This window comes from Oncorhynchus gorbuscha, linkage group LG02, assembly GCF_021184085.1.
Source record: "Oncorhynchus gorbuscha isolate QuinsamMale2020 ecotype Even-year linkage group LG02, OgorEven_v1.0, whole genome shotgun sequence".
Taxonomy (NCBI): domain Eukaryota; kingdom Metazoa; phylum Chordata; class Actinopteri; order Salmoniformes; family Salmonidae; genus Oncorhynchus; species Oncorhynchus gorbuscha.
In genome coordinates this window covers 57,415,744-57,442,167 of record NC_060174.1, presented here as the reverse complement: position 1 = coordinate 57,442,167, position 26,424 = coordinate 57,415,744, and the positions used below count along the sequence as shown (strand labels likewise).

Genomic DNA, 26,424 nt, shown 5'->3' with positions numbered 1-26,424 from the left:
GTCTGTCTAAAGTTAACCAACATTTCTCTCCTAGAATTCAGAATGTCACAGAAGTTTATTTAAGCCATTTCTCCTCCCTGGCCACCTCCTGACCTTCGCTGTAAGCGCTGGTTTTATTGTTTGCTGACCTTTACTACGCTTTACCACACTGAACTACGCTTTACTGTGCCTTACACATTGTTCCTTATGGGTCAGTCACTCTTCAATATTTTTCTTTTGATTTCTCATGACAGCTAAGTTGAATAGATCTGCACTGCTTTCTGCATGTGAAAAATGGGACCTGACTCACACCCATGGCACCTGAATTACCTGTAAGGCACGTGCACACACACACACACACTGGACTCACCTGTAAGACCTGGTGTTGGCGAGTCTGTCGGCCATTATGTTCCAATACGTTCCTTTTCAGGCTGTCCATGTTGTCTGGATTGTCAATCACACCTACTGGCACATGAAGATCCTGACGGAAACACACACAGAGGAGAGGACACACATGAAGACATCCTGTTGTAACACACACACACACACACACACACACACACACACACACACACACACACACACACACACACACACACACACACACACACACACACACACACACACACTCATTATAGAAACACCGCTCTCCTTAGAGATCCCTGCTGTCCCAGATAACAGTTCAACTAGAGAAATTAAGATCCTAAAATATATAGTAATCTCATTGATTTGTAACTTTGTAGGCTGTCTATTAAGTGATATGAATGGATCCTATAGGCTCTATCGCCATCTCCTGACCATGAGACAGAAGCTGTATATATTTGTCCATATATATCATTATATATCATATATATATATATATATATATATCATTTGTTAACGTAGGAAATATGCTGTCAGCCTTTTTGATGTTCAATATTAATGAATGTTGCCTACATGGACAACAGTAGAAGAATACGCTTGCGCCATCCAAAATGTCACCCTATTCCCTTTATAGTGCTCTGGTCAAAATGCAACAGGGTGCCATATGGCACACACACATGATAACATACGCGCTATACATGCACATGGATTTAGTACTGTAGATACAGTGGGGGGGGGGGGAGTATTTAGTCAGCCACCAATTCTGCAAGTTCTCCCACTTAAAAAGATGAGAGAGGTCTGTAATTTTCATCATAGGTACACTTCAACTATGACAGACAAAATGAGAAAAAAATCCAGAAAATCACATTGTAGGATTTTTTATGAATTTATTTTCAAATTATGGTGGAAAAGTATTTGGTCACCTACAAACAAGCAAGATTTCTGGCTCTCACAGACCTGTAACTTCTTCTTTAAGAGGCTCCTCTGTCCTCCACTCGTTACCTGTATTAATGGCACCTGTTTGAACTTGTTATCAGTATAAAAGATACCTGTCCACAACCTCAAACAGTCACACTCCAAACTCCACTATGGCCAAGACCAAAGAGCTAGAAACAAAATTGTAGACCTGCACCAGGCTGGGAAGACTGAATGTGCAATAGATAAGCAGCTTGGTTTGAAGAAATCAACTGTGGGAGCAATTATTAGGAAATGGAAGACATACAAAACCACTGTTAATCTCCCTCGATCTGGGGCTCACCCCGAGGGGTCAAAATTATTACAAGAACATTGAGCAAAAATCCCAGAACCACACGGGGGGACCTAGTGAATGACCTGCAGAGAGCTGGGACCAAAGTAACAAAGCCTACCATCAGTAACACACTACTCTGCCAGGGACTCAAATCCTGCAGTGCCAGACATGTCCCCCTGCTTAAGCCAGTACATGTCCAGGCCCATCTGAATTTTGCTAGAGAGCATTTGGATGATCTAGAAGAAGATTGGAGAATGTCATATGGTCAGATGAAACCAAAATATAACTTTTTGATAAAAACTCAACTCGTCTTGTTTGGAGGACAAAGAATGATGAGTTGCATCCAAAGAACACCATACCTACTGTGAAGCATGGGGGTGGAAACATCATACTTTGGGGCTGTTTTTCTGCAAAGGTACCAGGACGACTGATCCGTGTAAAGGAAAGAATGAATGGGGCCATGTATCGTGAGATTTTGAGTGAAAACCTCCTTCCATCAGCAAGGGCATTGAAGATGAAACGTGGCTGGGTCTTTCAGCATGACAATGATCCCAAACACACCGCCCGGGCAACGAAGGAGTGGCTTCATAAGAAGCATTTCAAGGTCCTGGAGTGGCCTAGCCAGTCTCCAGATCTCAACCCCATAGAAAATCTTTGGAGGGAGTTGAAAGTCCGTGTTGCCCAGCAACAGCCCCAAAACATCACTGCTCTAGAGGAGATCTGCGTGGAGGAATGGGCCAAAATACCAGCAACAGTGTGTGAAAACCTTGTGAAGACTTACAGAAAACATTTGACCTCTGTCATTGCCAACAAAGGGTATATAAAAAGTATTGAGATAAACTTTTGTTATTGACAAAATACTTATTTTCCACCATAATTTGCATATAAATTCATAAAAAATCCTACAATGTGATTTTCTGGATTTTATTTCTGATTTTGTCTGTCGTAGTTGAAGTGTACCTATGATGAAAATTACAGGCCTCTCTCATCTTTTTAAGTGGGAGAACTTGCACAATTGGTGGCTGACTAAATACTTTTTTGCCCCACTGTATGTGGTAGTGGTGAAGTAGGGGCCTGAGGACGCACATTGTGTTGTGAAATCTGTGAATGTATTGTAATGTTTTAAAATTGTATAAACTGCCTTAATTTTGCTGGACCCCAGGAAGAGTAGCTGCTGCTGCTTTGGCAGCAACTAATGGGGATCCATAATAAATACAAATATGGGATCCACATACTGTCTATCAGGCATATGGCGAAAGGCAATTTCAGCAGGACAGGAAAATTGTCAAATTCACACATTTATCAAGAGAACACGTGGTCACGCCTACTGCCTCTGACCTGGCGGACTCACTAAACACAAATGCATCTTTCGTAAATGTCTGAGTCTACTGGCTTCCAGTCTAAGCGCGCGCATCCACTACAAGACCATTGTGCTTACGTAAGGAACAGCACGAGGAACTGCCCCTATCTACCTTCAGGCTATGCTCAAACCCTACACCCCAACCTGAGCACTCCGTTCTGTTCTGCCACCTTAGGTCTCTTGGCCCTGCCACCCCAACAGGAGGGTAGCTCTCGCTCAACCCAAGTTCTTCTCTGTCCTGGCACCCCAGCACATGCAGCACTTGATCCCCGCTCTGACTACTGACGTCTATGTTATTCAGGAAAAATTGTGATGCCTGTGATATGTGGTTGTCCAACTTAGTACATTCATCTTAAGATAGCTAACTGTAAGTCACTCTGGATAAGAGCGTCTGCTAAATGACTAAAATGTAAATAATTATATATTTACCCTGGCTGCTTCCCCTCACCATGGGTCACTGTCTTTGACTCAGCCTCACACCACACACACAGACACACACACGGAGATACTGTAGATAAGGCCCAGCTGTGGACACGTTCTCACCTCAGTGAAGAGGAAAAGCCTCTGAGGATCAGACATGTCTACTGCAGTATACACAACCCATAGACGTTGTAGACACACAAATACAAGCAATAGACAACTCTGAAGAGTCATGTCTGTCTGGTCTGCTCTAGCTCAAGAATCCTCCGACCATTCACTCACTCACTTTTAGTCTCACCAACATTCCATAACTCTGAGTTGATCTGAGCCCAAACAAAACTTAAATAGTCATAAATATTGTTCCCTGAAGGAGGGAAACAAGGTACAACACAACTATGGGGAGTTGCACTGTCACCCACTTAAAAAAAAACTGAAGAAAAAACTCAACTAAAGAGAGAGCCCTGCCGCAAGCTGGATAAGCAAAACAGACAAAAAGCTGGTCACATAAACTAATATCTTGGGTCTGCTCAATGTACTTATGCAAAGCTTGTATTGGACACAGGGCATGCAGCCCATGTTGCTCTTCAGAAGCAAAAGGAGTAAATCAACTATAAGTTGGTTAGCAGATCCACCACCAAGTTGAGGCAAACGGGAACATGCGTCGCCTGAAGCGAGAGCATGTGTGCACTGCTCCCCAGCAATAGGGAGCGAGACAAGGTAAGGAGGGAGAGAGACCTCGTCTCCTCCTGTTGGTTGATGTACGCCACCACTGACATACTGTCGGTCCTGACCAGCACAAGCTGGCCCGACAAAAGCACGAGGAAGCGCCTGAGCGCCATATACACCGTTAGGAGCTCCAGGTTAATGACATGCAGTGCGTTCCGCACCACAGTCCATACCCCCCCCCCCCCACTAGAGACTGAATACGGGACATTAGCATGGCTGTAGCAATCGACTGTATTAGCTGGTGGCTTGTGAGCATTCTGAATTTGTCGACTCTGAAGTGCCAGTTGAAGGCACGTAGGTCTAGAATGGGACACAAAGTCCCTTTTCAGAACCAGAAAACACCGACTATACCAGCCGTCCAGGATCTCTGACATAGGAACCACTCGGATTGCCTGCTTCTGGAGAAGGGAGGATATTTTCTCCCCCAAAACGGGCGCTGAGGACTTTGAAACAGGCAAAGTGATGACGTACAACAAATTGTAGCCGGACCCCAACGTCCATGTTCCATGATCCAGTGCGACACCGTGCATGCGCCCCCCATTGGTCGTGGCAGACAGTGAGCCTCGCGTGAAGTGCCATCTGAAGGGGCAAGATGCCACCTTGTGGACAGGGAGAGACTGATTATTTTTTCAATTTCCACCACTGTTGACAACCGTCTGTCTGAATGTGGAGAAGAGACACCTTTCATTGAACTCACGACCCTTTTGACACCCGTGAACACTGTGGAACTTGGGGTTGAAAATGTTTTGTTTATGTGCCAAGGTTTGCCTAAAGCCCCGGGCCACTCTGGGTACAAGGGCTCCTACGATCTGTGATGTACCCCGATTGGCAGTGCCCAGTGCTGAACACACACACACACATACAATTTCATTATCATGGAGGTTACTCTACTGGCCAGTCATAGGTACTGGTGACAAAGCGCCTAGTAACCTAGCTGGGAATGGGACAGACGGCTTCTGTGGTAACAGACAGGGGAGATTTGTAATTTAATCTAATTAAAAGTATTGAGCTGGAGACAGACAGCTCATTACAGAGTTCATATGAACTACAGAGACTGTGTGTGGAATAGTAGCAGGGTCATGTCAAACCTGCACGTTCCCTCGACTCCGCTACCAACAGCCAATTGCCTATAGAGCCCATTACATGTATCACTAGACACCGCATAGGGACTAATGAGCCACAGGCACGAATCAGCAATGAATCTCAGTAATGACCCAACTATTGGGGAGGGGTACCTCCTTGTGGATAGAGAACGATTTGCCCAACTTATTACTCTCACCCTGGGGAAATTGATATAACCCTTGGACCAAGTAAACACCATGGAACACGGTGTAACAATGGGGGTCATTAAACCTGGACAAGCTTCCAACATACAGTAGAGACTGTAAAACCTGCATGAAGCCCGTCTCCCTTACAAGCATACAGGGCTTCAGTAATGGCTGACGTAGTACCCTGTTTGGCCGTAACCAAATGTGGGGACACTGTTGTCACAGTAATGCTTTTGTCGCTCACGCCCGTGCCCCTTGCTCCGGAGGTTCACTCGGTGGCTGCTTCCTCACCTGAGGTGCACACAAGCACCGCTTCCTCCACTCTCTCCAACTCCAGGATATGGAAATAGGAATGGGGTTCCCATAACATCGTGGGAAAGTTAGTAAGTCAGGCATGTTAGCCGACATAAGCCAGTAGACTTTTTAGTCTAAGCTAGGCTACCTAGTCTCGTTGACCGCAGTCTCAAAGAGCATGACAGTGCTTGCTTAGCTAATCTGGTCTCGAAAGTGTACGTAGGACTGGATCATGAATGTTGGACCGGACCCTTCATCAACAAGTCTGGGAAGAGAGGCAAGCGGTGCTTGTCCAAGGCAGACACGGGTTTACGGGTGTGTACCCACTGAACCTGGCCGCCCTCTCTCTTCGAGTAGCCTCCCACAACCGGAGACAGAATGCACAGGAGCTGGGTTGAGCGAGGGCACCTACCAGCATAGCCTTCTGTAGAATGTTACAGGGTTGTCAAGAGAACCTGAGCCGTGGACTAGGGGAACAGAGCCAGCTGCGGACAAGCCACTGTTACTGGCACCATCTCCTAGTCTCTCACACAAACTGATTCAAGCGAGAGCAGCCAGAGCACGCACCGAGCCGAGACATACAAGACAACACACTTGAGTATCTTTTTATTCATTTGGGCATGGTCGCCAACCCAAACCCGGCTTGTTAGCCTTCATTGTTTCAGTCGCGTTAGCCATCTTACTCATTGCTACAGCCAGGCCGAACGATCAAAAAAATAATACATTAGTTTGTGGTTAGGAAACTAAGAGAACAAATACAAACTCCAGCACACAATGTCCAGGGGGTGAGCACGCGCTTCCACAAAGGGACAGTTTAGTTGGTGCAAACTCAGATAGTCTCACAGAATGTTTGTTTTTAGTAGTGTGAATCATTCCTGCTCATATCGAGGTGAAGAGCGGAAGAATTGATGGAATTTATCCAAATCTCGGGCTTATCACATGTGGAAGGCGGGACTTTCAGTCTAAATTGCGAGAGTACAACTCCCCATAGTTATGTTTTACCGAGAGTACTGACTGAAAGGGAACTACTGTATCTATAGAAAGACGGTTGTTATGATCAGTTGATAGCTGATGTTGCACACACTGTTTTTAACTCTAAACCTTTTATGGCTACCAGTCTACCATACAGATAAAATGCTCTATGTCACAGCAGTGACTGTGTGGACTGCTATGTAGACTCCACCTGCTCATCTCTACTCCACTCTAGTCTCTACACTTGAATTTAAGTAATTGTCTCCCATTACAAACATATCCAGTGAGCTGTCTCAACCACAAACGGAAGCAGACAAACATTTAGCATAACCCTCCATTACCACCTACTTCATCCATCGAGGATGTTGTTTTAGAAACCTAAACCATATCCTATGGTAAAGTTAAACAAGGCAACAGTAAACATGTCATCCCCCACGAAGGATGCAGCATCCTTGGGCCAATCAGTGCAATTTTGCAAATGACAGATCTCTATGGCAAGATGCATCATTCACCCATGTTTCATCAGAACTGGTTTAATGGTGTCTGAGATATCACCTGGGTTAGCTAGATTCATATCCCTGAGAATGTGTGCCAAATTTCGTCACTCAATCGAACCGATCAAGAGATATAAACATGTGCCTGTTATAGCACGACCATGTGATCAATATGAATGTTCTTCAAAATATTGAGTCTTGGAGGTTTGATGTGTACCAAATTGTGTTACAATACCAATATCATTGGCTGATTTATAAGCACTTGTGTGCCAGACCTTGCCCACGTAAATGTTTATTGGTCAATAGCAGCCATGTTTTAGATTGTAGTCTGTAAAATGTTGTATTAAGAGGCTAATTTGTTCCGCGTGAGGAGGGGGACCTGTGTAACGAATTGCATGACTTTAGGTTATATAGGGTGAGGGGTGTGACCTTTCAAATTTAGCATTTTCAATTATGTTATATAGCGTCACCACCCAGACTGTCAGTCGGTGTCATTTTGTAAATGCGGATATCTATCCAGATGCATCACCGAAGTTTAGTCAAAATCGAGCCAGTGCTGTCTGAGTTATCTCGTGAGACTAACTTACAAACGCAGTAAAGTACTAACAGACAGAGACTGATCCACATTGTGGGGAACAACTCCTAAAGCAAACAATAAATGATGATGACTTTGTTCTGGTTATCTGGCAGTTTTATGGTTTCTATGGCTAAAGAGTAGATAAGGAACACACCTTAAAACACCTTCTCTCCTTCCCCCTCAAAAATGCTATCTGAGGACAACAACTTTTCTAAAGCCTCTGTCTCTTTCTCTCCCTCTCATGCATGTTCTGCATTTTATCTGGGAGATTGCTTGAATTTGGAGCTTTGCTCGCTCAAGCAAGAAAAGACAGAGCTAGCGTGAATTTCAGGAATCATTTCTCACAATACCATAGTTGTTGGAGATAGTATGACTGAGAATCCTTGGTTATGCTCAGTTGATGAAAATAGTGATTTTATCTTTACTTCATTATTTTTAATCTTTATTTAACTAGGGAACTCAGTTAAGAACAAATTCTTATTTACAATGACGGCCTAGGAAGAGTGGGTTAACTGCCTTGTTCGGGGGCAGAACGACAGTTTTTACCTTGGCAGCTCAGGGATTCGATCTAGCAACCTTTCGGTTACTGGCCCTAACCACTAGGCTACCTGCCGCCCCGGTGATATTACTATAGTAATACAGTGGTGTTACCTGTTGCTTTCCCACTTATAATCTTGTGCATATAACTTTAGAGTAATTAAGCAAAATAGGCTAAAAGCATTTTTCTCCCACTGTGTCTCCCTCGGTCTCTCTGTGATGTCATATCAGCCCAGGCAGCTGGGTAGTGCCACATGGGCATCTCTGACAATCCTCTCCAGTGTTGGATTCTCAGAGAGCCAATAGCATGGAGAACAGAGTATCCTCCTGTCCTGTTCACCACTGGCTCTGGCCACTGGCTCCTTAACCCTGTCTTACCCTGCCTTACCACCCTGCACACAACTCAGCAACAGTAGTCAACAGACCCATCCACACAGAGGAATGGACTGAAGAACTCAGACACAGAGGGACAGGGAGCATTGGACAGTGTAATGTGTCACACACATAGTCTCATACGCACAGACACAGAAACACACACACATACACACTCCTACACAGCACAGGCCACTCTGATCTCATACAGTGCACACACCCATGTGGGAGAGATGTCTCATGCTTGTAAACGCTGGGCCTTCCTCTGTAACGTGTGATTACGGGGGCAATTATGCCACGGGCTGCTAGAAATAGACCTAGCCAGCCACACAGTCTGGGCTCTGCTCTGGGCTGATCCCTGCTCCCCTTTCACAGTAAAGAGAAATTAAATTAAGAAAGAGAGAGACAAGGGGACATTGGAAAACAGAGAAAAACTTGGATACTGTACATCTAAAAAGCACATGTATAGAGTGGCACTGTAATAGAAAATGTACAGGATTTAATTGAATTGACTTCTGAATATATAAATGATCCCCGATGTATAAAAGGTCAACACTGCTAACATGTCAAAAACTTCAGCGGGTAGAGCAGACAATCACTCACCATCTCCACTCATAGGGAATACAAGTTGCAGTAAAGTTCTTGTAATTTCTGTAATATATTCCACAGAGCTTTTGCAGCAGCGAAGCGGACACATGGTTGTTTACGTCTAACCTCTCGTTCACTTCAGTCACTCACTAAGCTGAACTCTAGGGGGCCCCAGGGTGCAACGTTACACCCTCGTCATTAATGACTGGGGGGCAACAACATCAGAGGTGTCCTCCGGAGTAGATATGCCGTCAGGTCAAAGGTTGTACCTCCCAGGACTTCCCTAAACTTCTTACTCAGACACCCTGTGTAACCCTTGGGTGTAATTTAAAGTTCAGCGCCAACATCTGTGGTCTAAACACACACAGAACAAATAGCCATGAGGTCAAGTCAAAAGGAGAGAGAGAGAGTGAACTTGACCTAACCCAATCTGTTCCTCATCCACAGACAGTCCTACCATTGATCGGGGAGAGTTGAGGCAGGACAGATGAGCCCAGCTGGACAGCCAAACAGCCCAACTCTGGTTTGCTATGGATACGAACCCCTAATAACACTGAACACTCAGTGTTTCCAGTGTTTTTTATAAAAGCAGACATTGACAGTCACAGGAGGTCGGGACCCACAGTGGAAATACGTGGAGTTGTAGCGTAGGCGCAGGAAGAGGAGGAGACAGAAAAGAGGGAAAAGACCTTGAGTCATAAGTGGAATTCCACCAGGCAGCTTCCTGCTGTTGGTCTCTGTATTGTTGGCAAAACAAAGGGGGGGTGGGCCAAACTGGAAATGTGGTAATATTTGCAAATTTTCAGGACCATTTGGGAAAGGTTTTATATGACATAGATGATCATTGTAACATTGATAATGACATACGTATAGAGATACAACTATCGTTCCATAGGATGTGAGAGAATGTATGAGCCTGTTGTTGTGATGTCCCTCAGGAACAATCAGAGAGAGAGAGAGAGAGAGAGTCCACTATCTCTGATCTCTCATGTCTTTTCCCATGGTCAAGCCCAAAGGAGTGATGTAACAAATGGAGTACAGATGATGGATCATAAAAACATAAACAAATAAAGGCAGACAACCAAGTAACCAGATGGAATGGATTCCTCCAGGATCCGGCCTAGAAAGCAGGGCTGTTTCCTGTGAGCCAACCCAGGGACGTGGAAGTCTCTTGGGAATGGTGAAGTGGATGCTCCAGCTGGACCTCGAGAAACCTTTCACTAAACATCCACCTTCAGTCTGCAAGGAACATCTATGGGGATTTTAATAGATATGTCTAGTATGTTAAATAGTGAGAGTTCAGCTTAGCTATTAAAGAGGTGGTACTTAGAGACGGATATACAGTGGGGAGAACCAGTATTTAATACACTGCCGATTTTGCAGGTTTTCCTACTTACAAAGCATGAGAGGTCTGTAATTTTTTTATCATAGGTACACTTCAACTGTGAGACATGGAATCTAAAACAAAAATCCAGAAAATCACATTGTATTAAGTTGAATAATTTGCATTTTATTGCATGACAAGTATTTGATACATCAGAAAAGCAGAGTTCATCTCAGCCTATGCCTCCCTCCAGTCCCTCGACTTCTTGGCACTGACGGAAACATGGATCACCACAGACAACACTGCTACTCCTACTGCTCGTCCGCCCACGTGTTCTCGCACACCCCGAGAGCTTCTGGTCAGCGGGGTGGTGGCACCGGGATTCTCATCTCTCCCAAGTGGTCATTCTCTCTTTCTCCCCTTACCCATCTGTCTATCGCCTCCTTTGAATTCCATGCTGTCACAGTTACCAGCCCTTTCAAGCTTAACATCCTTATCATTTATCGCCCTCCAGGTTCCCTCGGAGAGTTCATCAATGAGCTTGATGCCTTGATAAGCTCCTTTCCTGAGGACAGCTCACCTCTCACAGTTCTGGGCGACTTTAACCTCCCCACGTCTACCTTTGACTCATTCCTCTCTGCCTCCTCCTTTCCACTCCTCTCCTCTTTTGACCTCACCCTCTCACCTTCCCCCCCTACTCACAAGGCAGGCAATACGCTTGACCTCATCTTTACTAGATGCTGTTCTTCCACTAACCTCATTGCAACTCCCCTCCAAGTCTCCGACCACTACCTTGTATCCTTTTCCCTCTCGCTCTCATCCAACACCTCCCACACTGCCCCTACTCGGATGGTATCGCGCCGTCCCAACCTTCGCTCTCTCTCCCCCGCTACTCTCTCCTCTTCCATCCTACCATCTCTTCCCTCTGCTCAAACCTTCTCCAACCTATCTCCTGATTCTGCCTCCTCAACCCTCCTCTCCTCCCTCTCTGCATCCTTTGACTCTCTATGTCCCCTATCCTCCAGGCCGGCTCGGTCCTCCCCTCCCGCTCCGTGGCTCGATGACTCATTGCGAGCTCACAGAACAGGGCTCCGGGCAGCCGAGCGGAAATGGAGGAAAACTCGCCTCCCTGCGGACCTGGCATCCTTTCACTCCCTCCTCTCTACATTTTCCTCCTCTGTCTCTGCTGCTAAAGCCACTTTCTACCACTCTAAATTTCAAGCATCTGCCTCTAACCCTAGGAAGCTCTTTGCCACCTTCTCCTCCCTCTTGAATCCTCCTCCCCCCCCCCCTCCTCCCTCTCTGCAGATGACTTCGTCAACCATTTTGAAAAGAAGGTCGACGACATCCGATCCTCGTTTGCTAAGTCAAATGACACCGCTGGTTCTGCTCACACTGCCCTACCCTGTGCTCTGACCTCTTTCTCCCCTCTCTCCAGATGAAATCTCGCGTCTTGTGACGGCCGGCCGCCCAACAACCTGCCCGCTTGACCCTAACCCCTCCTCTCTTCTCCAGACCATTTCCGGAGACCTTCTCCCTTACCTCACCTCGCTCATCAACTCATCCCTGACCGCTGGCTACGTCCCTTCCGTCTTCAAGAGAGCGAGAGTTGCACCCCTTCTGAAAAAACCTACACTCGATCCCTCCGATGTCAACAACTACAGACCAGTATCCCTTCTTTCTTTTCTCTCCAAAACTCTTGAACGTGCCGTCCTTGGCCAGCTCTCCCGCTATCTCTCTCTGAATGACCTTCTTGATCCAAATCAGACAGGTTTCAAGACTAGTCATTCAACTGAGACTGCTCTCCTCTGTATCACGGAGGCGCTCCGCACTGCTAAAGCTAACTCTCTCTCCTCTGCTCTCATCCTTCTAGATCTATCGGCTGCCTTCGATACTGTGAACCATCAGATCCTCCTCTCCACCCTTTCCGAGTTGGGCATCTCCGGCGCGGCCCACGCTTGGATTGCGTCCTACCTGACAGGTCGCTCCTACCAGGTGGAGTGGCGAGAATCTGTCTCCTCACCACGCGCTCTCACCACTGGTGTCCCCCAGGGCTCTGTTCTAGGCCCTCTCCTATTCTCGCTATACACCAAGTCACTTGGCTCTGTCATAACCTCACATGGTCTCTCCTATCATTGCTATGCAGACGAGACACAATTAATCTTCTCCTTTCCCCCTTCTGATGACCAGGTGGCGAATCGCATCTCTGCATGTCTGGCAGACATATCAGTGTGGATGACAGATCACCACCTCAAGCTGAACCTTGGCAAGACGGAGCTGCTCTTCCTCCCGGGGAAGGACTGCCCGTTCCATGATCTCGCCATCACGGTTGACAACTCCATTGTGTCCTCCTCCCAGAGAGCTAAGAACCTTGGCGTGATCCTGGACAACACCCTGTCGTTCTCAACTAACATCAAGGCGGTGGCCCCTTCCTGTAGGTTCATGCTCTACAACATCCGCAGAGTACGACCCTGCCTCACACAGGAAGCGGCGCAGGTCCTAATCCAGGCACTTGTCATCTCCCGTCTGGATTACTGCAACTCGCTGTTGGCTGGGCTCCCTGCCTGTGCCATTAAACCCCTACAACTCATCCAGAATGCCGCAGCCCGTCTGGTGTTCAACCTTCCCAAGTTCTCTCACGTCACCCCGGTCCTCCGCTCTCTCCACTGGCTTCCAGTTGAAGCTCGCATCCGCTACAAGACCATGGTGCTTGCCTACGGAGCTGTGAGGGGAACGGCACCTCAGTACCTCCAGGCTCTGATCAGGCCCTACACCCAAACAAGGACACTGCGTTCATCCACCTCTGGCCTGCTCGCCTCCCTACCACTGAGGAAGTACAGCTCCCGCTCAGCCCAGTCAAAACTGTTCGCTGCTCTGGCCCCCCAATGGTGGAACAAACTCCCTCACGATGCCAGGACAGCGGAGTCAATCACCACCTTCCGGAGACACCTGAAACCCCAACTCTTTAAGGAATACCTAGGATAGGATAAGTAATCCCTCTCACCCCCCCCTTTAAGATTTAGATGCACTATTGTAAAGTGACTGTTCCACTGGATGTCATAAGGTGAATGCACCAATTTGTAAGTCGCTCTGGATAAGAGCGTCTGCTAAATGACTTAAATGTAAATGTAATGTAATGTAACTTAATATTTGGTACAGAAACCTTTGTTTGCAATTACAGAGATCATACGTTTCCTGTAGTTCTTGACCAGGTTTGCGCACACTGCAGCAGGGATTTTGGCCCACTCCTCCATACAGACCTTCTCCAGATCCTTCAGGTTTCGGGGCTGTCGCTGGGCAATAAGGGCTTTCAGCTCCCTCCAAAGATGATCTATTGGCTTCAGGTCTGGAGACTGGCTAGGCCACTCCAGGACCTTGAGATGCTTCTTACGGAGCAACTCCTTAGTTGCCCTGGCTGTGTGTTTCGGGTCGTTGTCATGCTGGAAGACCCAGCCACGACCCATCTTCAATGCTCTTACTGATGGAAGGAGGTTGTTGGCCAAGATCTCGCGATATATGGCCCCCTCCATCCTCCCCTCAATACAGTGCAGTCGTCCTGTCCCCTTTGCAGAAAAGCATCCCCAAAGATTGTTTCCACCTCCGTGCTTCACGGTTGGGATGGTGTTCTTGGGGTTGTACTCATCCTTCTTCTTCCTCCAAACACGGTGAGTGGAGTTTAGACTAAAAAGCTCTAATTTGGTCTCATCAGACCACATGACCTTCTCCCATTCCTCCTCTGGCTCATCCAGATGGTCATTGGCAAACTTCAGACGGGCCTGGACATGCGCTGGCTTGAGCAGGGGGACCTTGCGTGCGCTGCAGGATAGTAATCCATGACGGCGTAGTGTGTTACTAATGGTTTTCTTTGAGACTGTGGTCCAGGCTCTCTTCAGGTCATTGACCAGGTCCTGCCATGTAGTTCTGGGCTGATCCCTCACCTTCCTCATGATCATTGATGCCCCACGAGGTGAGATCTTGCATGGAGCCCCAGACTGAGGGTGATTGACCGTCATCTTGAACTTCTTCCATTTTCTAATGCGCCAACAGTTGTTACCTTCTCACCAAGCTGCTTGCCTAATGTCCTGTAGCCCATCCCAGCCTTGTGCAGGTCTACAATTTTAGCCCTGATGTCCTTCCACAGCTCTCTGGTCTTGGCCATTGTGGAGAGGTTGGAGTGTGTTTGATTGAGTGTGTGGACGGTTGTCTTTTATACAGGTAACGAGTTCAAACAGGTGCAGTTAATACAGGTAATGAGTGGAGAACAGGAGGGATTCTTAAAGAAAAACTAACAGGTCTGTGAGAGCCGGAATTCTTATTGGTTGGTAGGTGATCAAATACTTATGTCTTGCAATAAAATGCAAATGTATTACTTAAAAATCATACAATGTGATTTTCTGGATTTTTGTTTTCGATTCCGTCTCTCACAGTTGAAGTGAACCTATGATAAAAATGACAGACCTCTACATGCTTTGGAAGTAGGAAAACCTGCAAAATCATCAGTGTATCAAATACGTGTTCTCCCCACTGTAAGTACTGTGGTAGGAGTACTATGTTCATTTGATACGGAACTTTCATAAGAGGTTCAAAGTCCCAAAAGAGGAATTCAAAGACATGTTATCAGGGCCAGATTACCGAACGGGCATGCAGGGCATGTGACCCGTTCCCTCAGATTAGGGCTAGCACAATTATTGTCAAATAACTTTACAAATGCATTTTTATTACATTTTATTTGTTCGGTACTTTTAAACCCTTTTTCTCCACAATTTCGTGATATCCAAATTGGTAGTTACAGTCTTGTCCCATCGCTGCAACTCTCGTACGGACTCGGGAGAGGTGAAGGTCGGGAGCCATACATCCTCTGGAACACAACGCCGCCAAGCCACACTACTTCTTGACACACTGCTTGCTTAAACCGAAAACCAGCCGTGCCAATGTGTCGATGGAAACACCGTACAGCTGGTGACCGAAGTCAGCGCACATGCGCCACCACAAGGAGTCGCTAGAGAGTGAAGGGACAAGGAGATCCCAGCCTGCCAAATCCTCCCTTAACCCTGACGTTGGGCCTCCTCATGGGTCTCCCGGGCGCAGTCGACGGCGATACGGGATCGAATCCGGATCTGTAGTGACGCCTCTAACACTACGATGCAGTGCCGTAGGCCGCTGCGCCACTAAGGATATCATAAAATAATTTAACTAGCAATTATGGACAATAACTGTGAACCCCCCCAAAAATCTACATAATCATCTTAATACATTCATTTTAGGAGAAGGGGGATTGAATGTTATATTCAAGTAGATATACAGTAGTTTATGCAATAGCCAGGAAGTGGGTAAATTGGTAATAATTTTAAGAGCAGAACAGCGCGGTTGGGAAGAAGTTCCAAGTGTTCAAAAGCATTTGTTTTGGAGACAGGGGTGTCACCGAAGCAGTGTTGTATTCATTAGGTATGTCATAGCTCATTTTCAAAAGATGCATTATGATGCATTTACAATCTTAAAATGTTTTTCAACAAAAATGTAAAATATGACAGAGGCCATTTGCATGACAATTAATCTTTACCCAAAATTCCATAATCGTCACAGCCCTACCCCAGACAGCATATGATAGCAAAATGTGTAGAATTGCAGGAAATTAGTCTTGAAACTGCACATTTTTATCTCAACCTCATGGTATGTGTAGAATAGTAGGACATTATCTTTTAAACTGCAAAATCTTCTTTTAGCCTCTTAACAAAATAGGATTATAAAACTGCACATTTTTCCTCTCTGCACAGTTGCAAAATTTGTTGAAATGCAGTAAATTAGCTGAGTCCCAAATGCGGTAGTCCAGCCTATATTTTATAGTTCAAAGTTACCAATCAAAAATTACAATCTATTATTACTGACTCCTTGGAGACCTCTGGATCTTAATTCAAAGTGTTGGGTATAAGATCAGTCTCTGAGATTCCAGAATTTCCCACCACAAATGCTCACCATAAAGTCTGGGTCTGGGGCACATTATCAGCAGAGGATAGCATGTCCTCGTGTGACCACACTTCTCCTCAGTTCAGACCTGGGTTCAAACACTATTTGAAACAATTCCCAACACTTGTTCGAGCTTGCCTGACTTAGTTGACCAATACAAGAGATCCAAAACTGTAAACCCAGACCATCTGCAGGCATTCCAGACCCGCTAGAGCAAACGCTCAAAGTATTTGAACGATTTCAAATAGAATTTGAACCCAGGTCTGCTTCCGTGAAAAAGTATGGTTGCCCCGCAGCATGGTGTGCCAGTGTGTCTGAATACCATAGCCTCATAGCCTCGGGTCTGGAAGCTACACTTATACTGGGGATGAGTCAGTCTTTCTCTGGTTCTTCTCGGCCAGTATGTGTGTGTGTGTGTGTCCATGTTTATGTGCAAGTATGTGAGAAGGCCGGTTGCCTCCCTGGCAATGGCGCATGATGGAATGCGTGTTTGTTCAAAGGAAGGCTTGGACAGGGGGAATTGGGATGTTAGAACATTGGGAACACATTATTCTACTGTTGCACATTTTTGGGTTCCAAATGTTTCGTTGTGTATTATGTTGTCAACGCTTCGCTTTTCCTATCCACGGATTCAGAGGGCTCCACATGTTCCAGTCACTTTCCTTTGGCAGTGAGAGCTCTTTTCACTTTGGAGATTATGAGGCATACTGTGAATAGTCAGCATTAAAGCACTTGAGCATGCACACTGTCTGGGAAGGTAGGGGTCCGGGGAACACAGGTGGGATGGGAGTTGCGGTTGGATCAAGCGTAAACAGGGAACACATTCATGAACATTAACTCAGCTGTCTATAAATAGCCATTGAGAAACAATGAAAAGAAAACCATTTAGAATCAATACAAAATATGCTGTACACCGAGTATACCAAACATTAGGAACACCTTCCTAATAATGAGTTACCCATTTACCCTCTGAATGACACACATACATTTCTCAAGACTTAAAATCCTTCTTTAATTTGTCTCCTCCCCTTCATCTACACCATTTGAATTGCATTTAAGAAGTGACATCAATATGGGATCATTCACCTCATCAGTCTGTCATGGAAAGAGCATGTGTTCTTAATGTTTTGTATACTCAGTGTATTTTATATTCCCAACCCAACACATGCGGCATGGCAGCTACTATAAGGATTGCACACCTGGTTATATTTCTAGACAGCGGTGAGCAGTGACTTAGTGAGTACTAAATGGAGACAGACTTGGCCTAGAGGAGAAGTTATTTCCACCTAAACTGGAGCACATTCAGATGACTACAGTTCTCCTGCTTCGCCACAGAAACCCATAATCCAGCTGCTTCAATTCAATTAGCTTCAGGCAAGTTTCTATTCAGTGAATAAACAATAAGTTGTGAGAAGTGGAAAAAATGTGTGCTTTTTTTTACAATTACATATGGCTTCTAATCCACACGTAGTGATTTTGTCCCAATGGTGGGAGCACAGCAGTTCAGAAAGACAAGTTCTTCTTTTTCAGCATTTTACTAAAATAACATTGCACACTCACTACACACTCAAATTCACACTCTTCTACTGCAGTCTGAGAAACAATTGATTCAAGAATGCAAAGCTGCAGCAAATTACCGAAGTGCCGATCTCCCACACATGAAAGCCTCCATTCACTGAGCCTGCTGGGTTTGGCCCAGAATCACATTGGCTTACTTACACATACATGGAGGCACGCACACACACACCTGTGCTCTCTAGTCCTCCACCAATATCCGGCCATGGGAGTTCAACAGCTGTGTTTCTTGGCTATTATAGTGCACATGTGTAACTTGGACTAGCACAAACATGGCACTCATACTATAATCGCACCATACATCTGATCTGAGCATTCAGAGTTTCAGAAATGTCAATGCCACCAGACATTCCTGGTTGATCTTCCACAATTATAAATATGAGCGCTCAATTGGTGGAGCTCTGTGGTCTACTCCTACTGTGATGGTCAGCACACACACACACAGTGCAGGAATAAGTGGGCCATGTGAGACTAGGACCCCTGACACACACTGGTACAATAAATCCATTATCCTTCTGCTTGAGGTAAGACAAAGCCACCACTCTATCCCAGCTCTCCCTCTGCATTACACACTGCAATATTAGTATAGCGTGCTGTCTAGTATCGCCATTTTTACCCTTTATTTGTGACCAAAAGTATGCATGATCTACTGCTTGTATTCAGTGATGAGTAAATATTACATTTCTCTCCTAAGTTTTTCCATTTCCCCTGACACTTTCTCTCTTTACATTTTTCCTCATTTTTTAACTCAATCTCACTCATAAACTCATTCTGCTGTAGGACAGCAAACTAAGGGGACAAATACCCTTTTGATGCTTACAAGCACTGAAAGACAGGTTACACGGGTTGTCACATATACACTGAGTGTATAAAACATTAGCACACCTGTTCTTTCCATTACATAGACTGACCAGGTGAAAGTGATGATCCCTTATGGGTGTCACCTGTTAAATCCACTTCAATCAGTGTAGATGAAGGGGAGGTGACAGGCTAAATAAGGATTGAGGCAATTGAGATATGGAATGTGTGTGTGCCATTCAGAGGGTGAATGGGCAAGAAAAAGGATGCAAGTGCCTTTGAACAGGGTATGGTAGTAGGTGCAGGCACATCAGTTTGAGTGTGTCAAGAACTGCAACGCTAATGGGTTTCACGCTTGACAGTTTACCGTGTCTATCAAGAATGGTCCACCACCCAAAGGACATCCAGCCAACTTGACTGGGAAAGCATTGGAGTCAACATGGGCCAGCATCCCTGAGGGATGCTTTCGACACCTTGAAAAGTCCATGCCCTAACGAATGGAGGCTGTTCTGAGGGCAAAAGGGGTTGCAATACAATATTAGGAAGGTGTTCCTAATGTGCTGTACATTCAGTGTACATTTAATACCTCCTTACACAAACACAGCAAATAGAATGAAAATATAATTACCTGGTCTCAGAAGAGTTTTTAGTCATAGAAATGGTCAAATCCAATAGTTTTCAGAGACAAGGCATGATTCCAACATTGCATGAGAGAGAGAGAGAGAAAAGAGAGAAGAGAAATGTCCTAGCTGGTGATATCCTTACGAAGACGTATCCTGATTGTTTTTGTTATGCTGTCTCTCCAGTGAAGAGTTCACTTTAGTTTACACATTCTAAAAGTGGTTAGAGATCAACACATTGTACAGACTGTCAGACAGAGGATGGGAAAGAGACAGCCAGCCTCTTTACATATCTCTCCCTCCCTGCTCCCACCCTCTATCCCTCCCTTTTCTTACAACCACTCTCTTTCCCTCCCCATCCCTCTTTTCTTTTTATACCATTTGCATCTCTCTCTCTCTCTCTCTCTCTCTCTCTCTCTCTCTCTCTCTCTCTCAACACAAGGGTGTTATTTATTCTCTAGCTGAGCGGTAGCCCACTTGTTCGGACCCCTGGACCAGAGAGACATTTAACTGAGGATGAGACAACACATTGACACACTCAGATAAGACAGTTTGATTTGTGCCGTCACAGGGTTCCAGAGTCATATAGTCATGGGTTTCTATAACAATATAGCAATGTGCACCTCTTGTTTGACATAATCTGGGTTAATTTGAGCTGTTTGACAGATTCTCTCTCCTTCTGTCAGGAGAGTTCTCCATCCCTCTTTGTAATATCTAATTTAGGAAGGAAGGTAATATGGTAATATCGGGAAAGGAAACAATTTACAAAACACACCAACCATAACTAGCCTCGCGAGCCACCTGATGCCGCGAGCTTACATTAGGTCGCGAGACCAGGCGGCTCCTGAGACTAAACCATGACCACAACACAACCAGAATAAACCCAAAAGATTATGAAAACAATTTTGGAATGGTTAACAAAATAACTTTGTGACATATGTGAATGAGAAACGGTGTGCTCTTAAATTTAGACAGCCTTGGAGAGAACGACAATACGGAAATAATAGTTAACGCAGAAGTGGAGATTTTCACATTTTTTCCCTCATAGATGGAAATTGTAGACTCCTGTTTCTCTTGGACATGTTGCCTAGGACGCCATAATTGGTTCCTGCTGTCCTGGGTTTGGTTCAGTTCTGTGGTGCGTCATGCTGGTTTTGCCACAAATAAAACACAAACATTCCCTCTACCCCTTCCACTGGGTTATGGGCCTTTCTCCCTCCTATGTCTGTAATGTGCGTGGAGTATACTACATTACTAAATCTGGGGTTGAATTGTAAATAAATTAACTTTATAAACATCTTCCACTCACAGACAGTCATTAATTACCCAGAATTATTGTTATTGGTGGCAGGGAAATGTACAGTGCATTCGGAAAGTATTCAGACCCCTTCCCTTTTTCCACATTTTATTATGTTACAGCCTTATTCTGAAATTGATTAAATAAATCAAAATCCCTCATTGATGAAAACACAATACCCCATAATAACAAAGTGAAAACAGTTTAATACATTTGCAAAAATGTTTAAATATTTTAAAAAACAGAAATACCTTATTTACATAAGTCTTCAGACCTTTTGCTATGAGACTCGAAATTGAGCTCAGGTGCATCCAGTTTCTATTGATCATCCTTGAGATGTTTCTACAACTTGATTGGAGTCCACCTGTGGAAAATTCAATTGACTGGACATGGTTTGGTCCCACAGTCGATAGTGCATATCAGAGAAAAAGCCAAGCCATGAGGTCGAAGGAATTGTCAGTAGAGCTCAGAGACAGGATTGTGTCGAGGCACAGATCTGGGAAAGGGTACCAAAACATTTCTGCAGTATTGAAGGTCCCCAAGAACACAGTGGCCTCCATCATTCTTAAATAGATGAAGTTTGGAACCAACCAAGACTATTCCTAGAGCTGGCCGCCCGGCCAAACTGAGCAATCGGAGAAGGGCCTTGGTCAGGGAGGTGGAGATGGGAGAACCTTCCCGTAGGACAACCGTCTCTGCAGCACTCAACCAAATCAGGCATTTATGATATTGGCCAGATGGAAGCCACTTCTCAGAAAAAGGCACATGACACCCAATATTCTCTGGTCTGAAGAAACCAAGATTGAACTATTTGGCTTGAATGCTAAACGTCACGTCTGGAGGAAACTTTGCACCATCCTTACGGTGAGGTATGGTTGAGGCAGCATCATGCTGTTGCTCTGGGGATATTTTTCAGTGGCAGGGACTGGGAGACAAGTCAGGATCGAGGGAAAGATGAACGGCGCAAAGTACAGAGAGATCCTTGATGAAAACCTGCTCCAGAGCACTCAGGACCTCAGACTGGGGCGAAGGTTAGCCTTCCAACAGGACAATGACCCTACGCACACAGCCAAGACAACGCAGAAGCGGCTTCGGGACAAGTCTCTGAATGTCCTTCAGTGGCCCAGCCAGAGCCTGGACTTGATCCCGATAAAACATCTCTGGAGAGACCTGAAAATAGCTGTGCAGCAATGCTCCTCATCCAACCTGACAGAACTTGAGAGGATCTGCAGAGAAGAATGGGAGAAACTCCCTAAATGCAGGTGTGCCAAGCTTTTAGTGTCATACCCAAGAAGACTCGGGGCAGTAATCGCTGCCGAAGGTGCTTCAACAAAGTACTAAGTTACGGGTCTAAATACTTATGTAAATGTGATGTTTAATTTTTAATTCTTTTTTTATAAATTCGCAAAAATAAATATAGGTTTTTGCTTTGTCATTTTCAGTTGTGTAGATTGATAGGAGAAGAAAACATTTAATCAATTTTATAATTAGGCTGTAATGTAACAGAATGTGGAAAAAGTCAAGGGGTCTGAATATTTTTATGAATGCACTGTAGCTGACCATCAACACTCAATAAACATGTGGTTTATAACCCAGACAGACATGAGAGAAGTGCAACTTTGGATGTGTTACAACAAGTATCCCAGCACGTAGTCTGAAGTGTTTTTGAAATTGTCTGCATATTTTATGTGAACGAGCTGTAGACAGTAGCAGTTACTCTAGTAGCCAGTAGTTCTAACAATATGTGGTCACTACTGCGTACCCAGCATTTATTTTTTATTTATTTTTTTTTTCGCATTTATTTAACCAGGTAGGCAAGTTGAGAACAAGTTCTCATTTACAATTGCGACCTGGCCAAGATAAAGCAAAGCAGTTCAACACATACAACGACAAAGTTACACATGGAGTAAAAAACATACAGTCAATAATACAGTATAAACAAGTCTATATATGATGTGAGCAAATGAGGTGAGATAAGGGAGGTAAAGGCAAAAAAGGCCATTACATTTACATTTACATTTAAGTCATTTAGCAGACACTCTTATCCAGAGCGACTTACAAATTGGTGGCAAAGTAAATACAATATAGCAAGTAAAACACTGGAATGGTAGATTTGCAGTGGAAGAATGTGCAAAGTAGAAATAAAAATAATGGGGTGCAAAGGAGCAAAATAAATAAATAAATTAAATAGGTGGGCTATGTACAGGTGCAGTAATCTGCGAGCTGCTCTGACAGTTGGTGCTTAAAGCTAGTGAGGGAGATAAGTGTTTCCAGTTTCAGAGATTATTGTAGTTCGTTCCAGTCATTGGCAGCAGAGAACTGGAAGGAGAGGCGGCCAAAGAAATAATTAGTTTTGGGGGTGTCTAGAGAGATATACCTGCTGGAGCGTGTGCTACAGGTGGGAGATACTATGGTGACCAGCGAGCTGAGATAAGGGGGGACTTTACCTAGCAGGGTCTTGTAGATGACATGGAGCCAGTGGGTTTGGCAACGAGTATGAAGCGAGGGCCAGCCAACGAGAGCGTACAGGTCGCAATGGTGGGTAGTATATGGGGCTTTGGTGACAAAACAGATTGCACTGTGATAGACTGCATCCAATTTGTTGAGTAGGGTATTGGAGGCTATTTTGTAAATGACATCGCCAAAGTCGGGGATTGGTAGGATGGTCAGTTTTACTAGGGTATGTTTGGCAGCATGAGTGAAGGATGCTTTGTTGTGAAATAGGAAACCAATTCTAGATTTAACTTTGGATTGGAGATGTTTGATATGGGTCTGGAAGGAGAGTTTACAGTCTAACCAGACACCTAAGTATTTGTAGATGTCCACGTATTCTAAGTCAGAGCCGTCCAGAGTAGTGATCTTGGACAGGCGGGCAGGTGCAGGTAGCGATCGGTTGAAGAGTATGCATTTAGTTTTACTTGTATTTAAGAGCAATTGGAGGCCACGGAAGGAGAGTTGTATGGCATTGACGCTTGCCTGGAGGGTTGTTAACACAGTGTCCAAAGAAGGGCCAGAAGTATATAGAATGGTGTCGTCTGCGTAGAGGTGGATCAGAGACTCACCAGCAGCAAGAGCGACCTCATTGATGTATACAGAGAAGAGAGTCGGTCCAAGAATTGAACCCTGTGGCACCCCCATAGAGACTGCGATGACATGACACCCTGCATCCTAAATGGATACATAGCCCACCGGTTAACATCCAAAAACAAGGAATGGGAGAAAGTGTCTCAAAATGCACCATAGGAACTTCATTGTCTGATACCAAAACAATCACCATAACTAGCTACACATTACAATACTGCATTTCCCAGGAAACACTGCAGTCTCACCATGAGTCTTAACAGATGGGGTAAGGTCACAAATTGACAAAGTTCTACTGTATTATAAGAGCAGGAAGCCCGTTACCTCCTTGCCCATGCAGTCAAAGTTAAGCTCCCTAACTTCCAATGTACGGCCACAGGGAAGAATTAGATGAAAGCTCTCATGAAGAACATGAAAGGTAGGCAGGCTAATGGAGGGGGTAGCTGTTCTAAGGTGATTTTTTTATTTTTATCAATTCACAAAGAGAGCTAATTAGCACTACATTGGGGGAGTGGGGTGGGGTAGGGATGAGGTCCAGTCCATCCAGAGTGGAATTTACCAACAGCATATGACCGGTATGAACCAACACACAAGGATTTAACAAAGATGTTACCCTTGGCGCAACTGTTCAGTGACTGAAAGAGCACACTCATTAATTCATCGATTTTAAAGCATAGGACTTCAATCAATGCATCAATGCATCACAATATTTGTGTGACTGACATCTGACTGATTTCTTGATGGCCTTCAGAACGACACACAGGAGCAAGGGTATGCCTGGGAGGAATGTTATACTAGTGTCCCCTTGTGGCTAAAACAATGAAGTGCAGTCCCTCTGCCAATCCTGCTTCAAACGGAGAACAGGTTCAAGTTCACTAAGGATGCATTTACACAGGCAGCCCAATTCTGATCCATTGTTTAATTATTGGCAAAATATATGATCTATCAATCAATCAAATGCATTTATAAAGCCCTTAACATCAGCTGATGTCACAAAGTTCTGTACAGAAACCCAGCCTAAAATCCCAAACAGCAAGCAATGCAGATGTAGAAGCACGGTGGCTAGGAAAAACTCAGGAGAAAGGCCAGAACCTAGGAAGAAACCTAGAGAGGAACCAGGCTCTGAGGGTTGGCCAGTCCTCTTCTGGCTGTGCCGGGTGGAGTTTATAACAGAACATGGCCAAGATGTTCAAAATGTTCACAGATGACCAGCAGGGTCAAATAATCACTACATTGGTTGAAGAGGGTGGAACAGGTCAGCATCTAATTGGTCAAAATACCAAATAGTAGCAGAAGATTAGAATTAGGCTGCCTGTGAAAACACACCCTAATATCCAAACTGCTCAAAATAGACTCTCCCCCATTCTGTAGCTATGCCTTATATATTGTATGCTTATTTCTCATCCCTGTGCTAATCTGCCAGAGTCTGTTATGTAGACGAGAGGGAGTGAGTGATGAACCCAGAGCCAGTGAAGGGGAAGCAAATACTTTATAAATGAGCTCTTTATGGACCTCTTGAACTTAATGGACTTTGGTCTCTCAAGAGAAGAACGTCACATCCGTGCCAGGAAAAATATCTCCCCTGTAAAACTCATTCATTCCTTATGGCCGGCTAAGGTTTCTAAGAAAGGCATTGTACATACCTGAGCTGAGAGTTCTTGAGTACATGCTGGAAAGTACACCGTACAGGGCAGTGAAGGCAATGACAACAAAGACCTATTATGGAGGGGACCCAGCTGATGCTGAACAGACTTATAATTATCATGCAACTCCTCATCATTACGGATGAAGACCAAGAGACTCAGGCAATGATGTTTGTAACAGAACTTTGAGTTCTTCTGCTGCATCATTGGCACTCCCTACATCTCACTCCCATCTCTGTAGAGCAGACCACACAAGTCCAATGCACAAGTTTCCAACCCTTACACAGAGAGAGTATGATCTGAGGAGTTCAAGGCAAACATCTATTGTAACAAGCCACATCACACCAGAGGTCTTTCTGGCTAGGGCTGTCAAACTATGCAAATTACACTCTCTATGACCTAAGACATTTGATATGCATATTTAGGGGAAGGGGGATACCTAGTCCATGTTCAACAATGTATTCAACTGAAATGTGTCTTCCGCATTTAACTCAACCTATTGATTTACTGGTATGTTAATTTGTTGTTTATGACTTGTGACTTACTGATGATGCACTGCCCTTAAAGTTAGGCTGAACATATCTTTTTACTTGTGTTTTATATTACATGACATTGCATTTTATGTACAGTGCCTTCAGAATGTATTCATACCGCTTGACTTATTTGACATGTTGTTTTACAGCTTGAATTCAAAACTGATTTAAAAAAATAAAACATCTTCCACATCGACACACAACATTTAAGTCATTTAGCAGACGCTCTTATCCAGAGTGACTTACAAATTGGTGCATTCACCTTATGACATCCAGTGGAACAGTCACTTTACAATAGTGCATCTAAATCTTAAAGGGGGGGGGAATACTTATCCTATCCTAGGTATTCCTTAAAGAGGTGGGGTTTCAGGTGTCTCCGGAAGGTGGTGA

At 44.7% G+C, this 26,424-nt stretch overlaps 1 protein-coding gene across 12 annotated transcripts in view; it reads right to left on the bottom strand.

The window, feature by feature from the left end:
• Window positions 1–26,424, bottom strand: part of phldb1a (pleckstrin homology-like domain, family B, member 1a) — a 99,844-nt gene that overhangs the window by 67,681 nt on the left and 5,739 nt on the right. For 10 of the 12 annotated variants that reach the window (XM_046314224.1, XM_046314242.1, XM_046314275.1 and 7 more), the window contains exon 2: window positions 350–460. In XM_046314224.1, coding sequence (XP_046170180.1) covers window positions 350–460 — 111 coding nt within the window. Of the gene's footprint in view, window positions 1–349; window positions 461–9,214; window positions 9,342–19,488; window positions 19,785–26,424 lie in introns of those variants that run through there. The other 2 variants (XM_046314285.1, XM_046314259.1) reach the window with 2 other exon arrangements.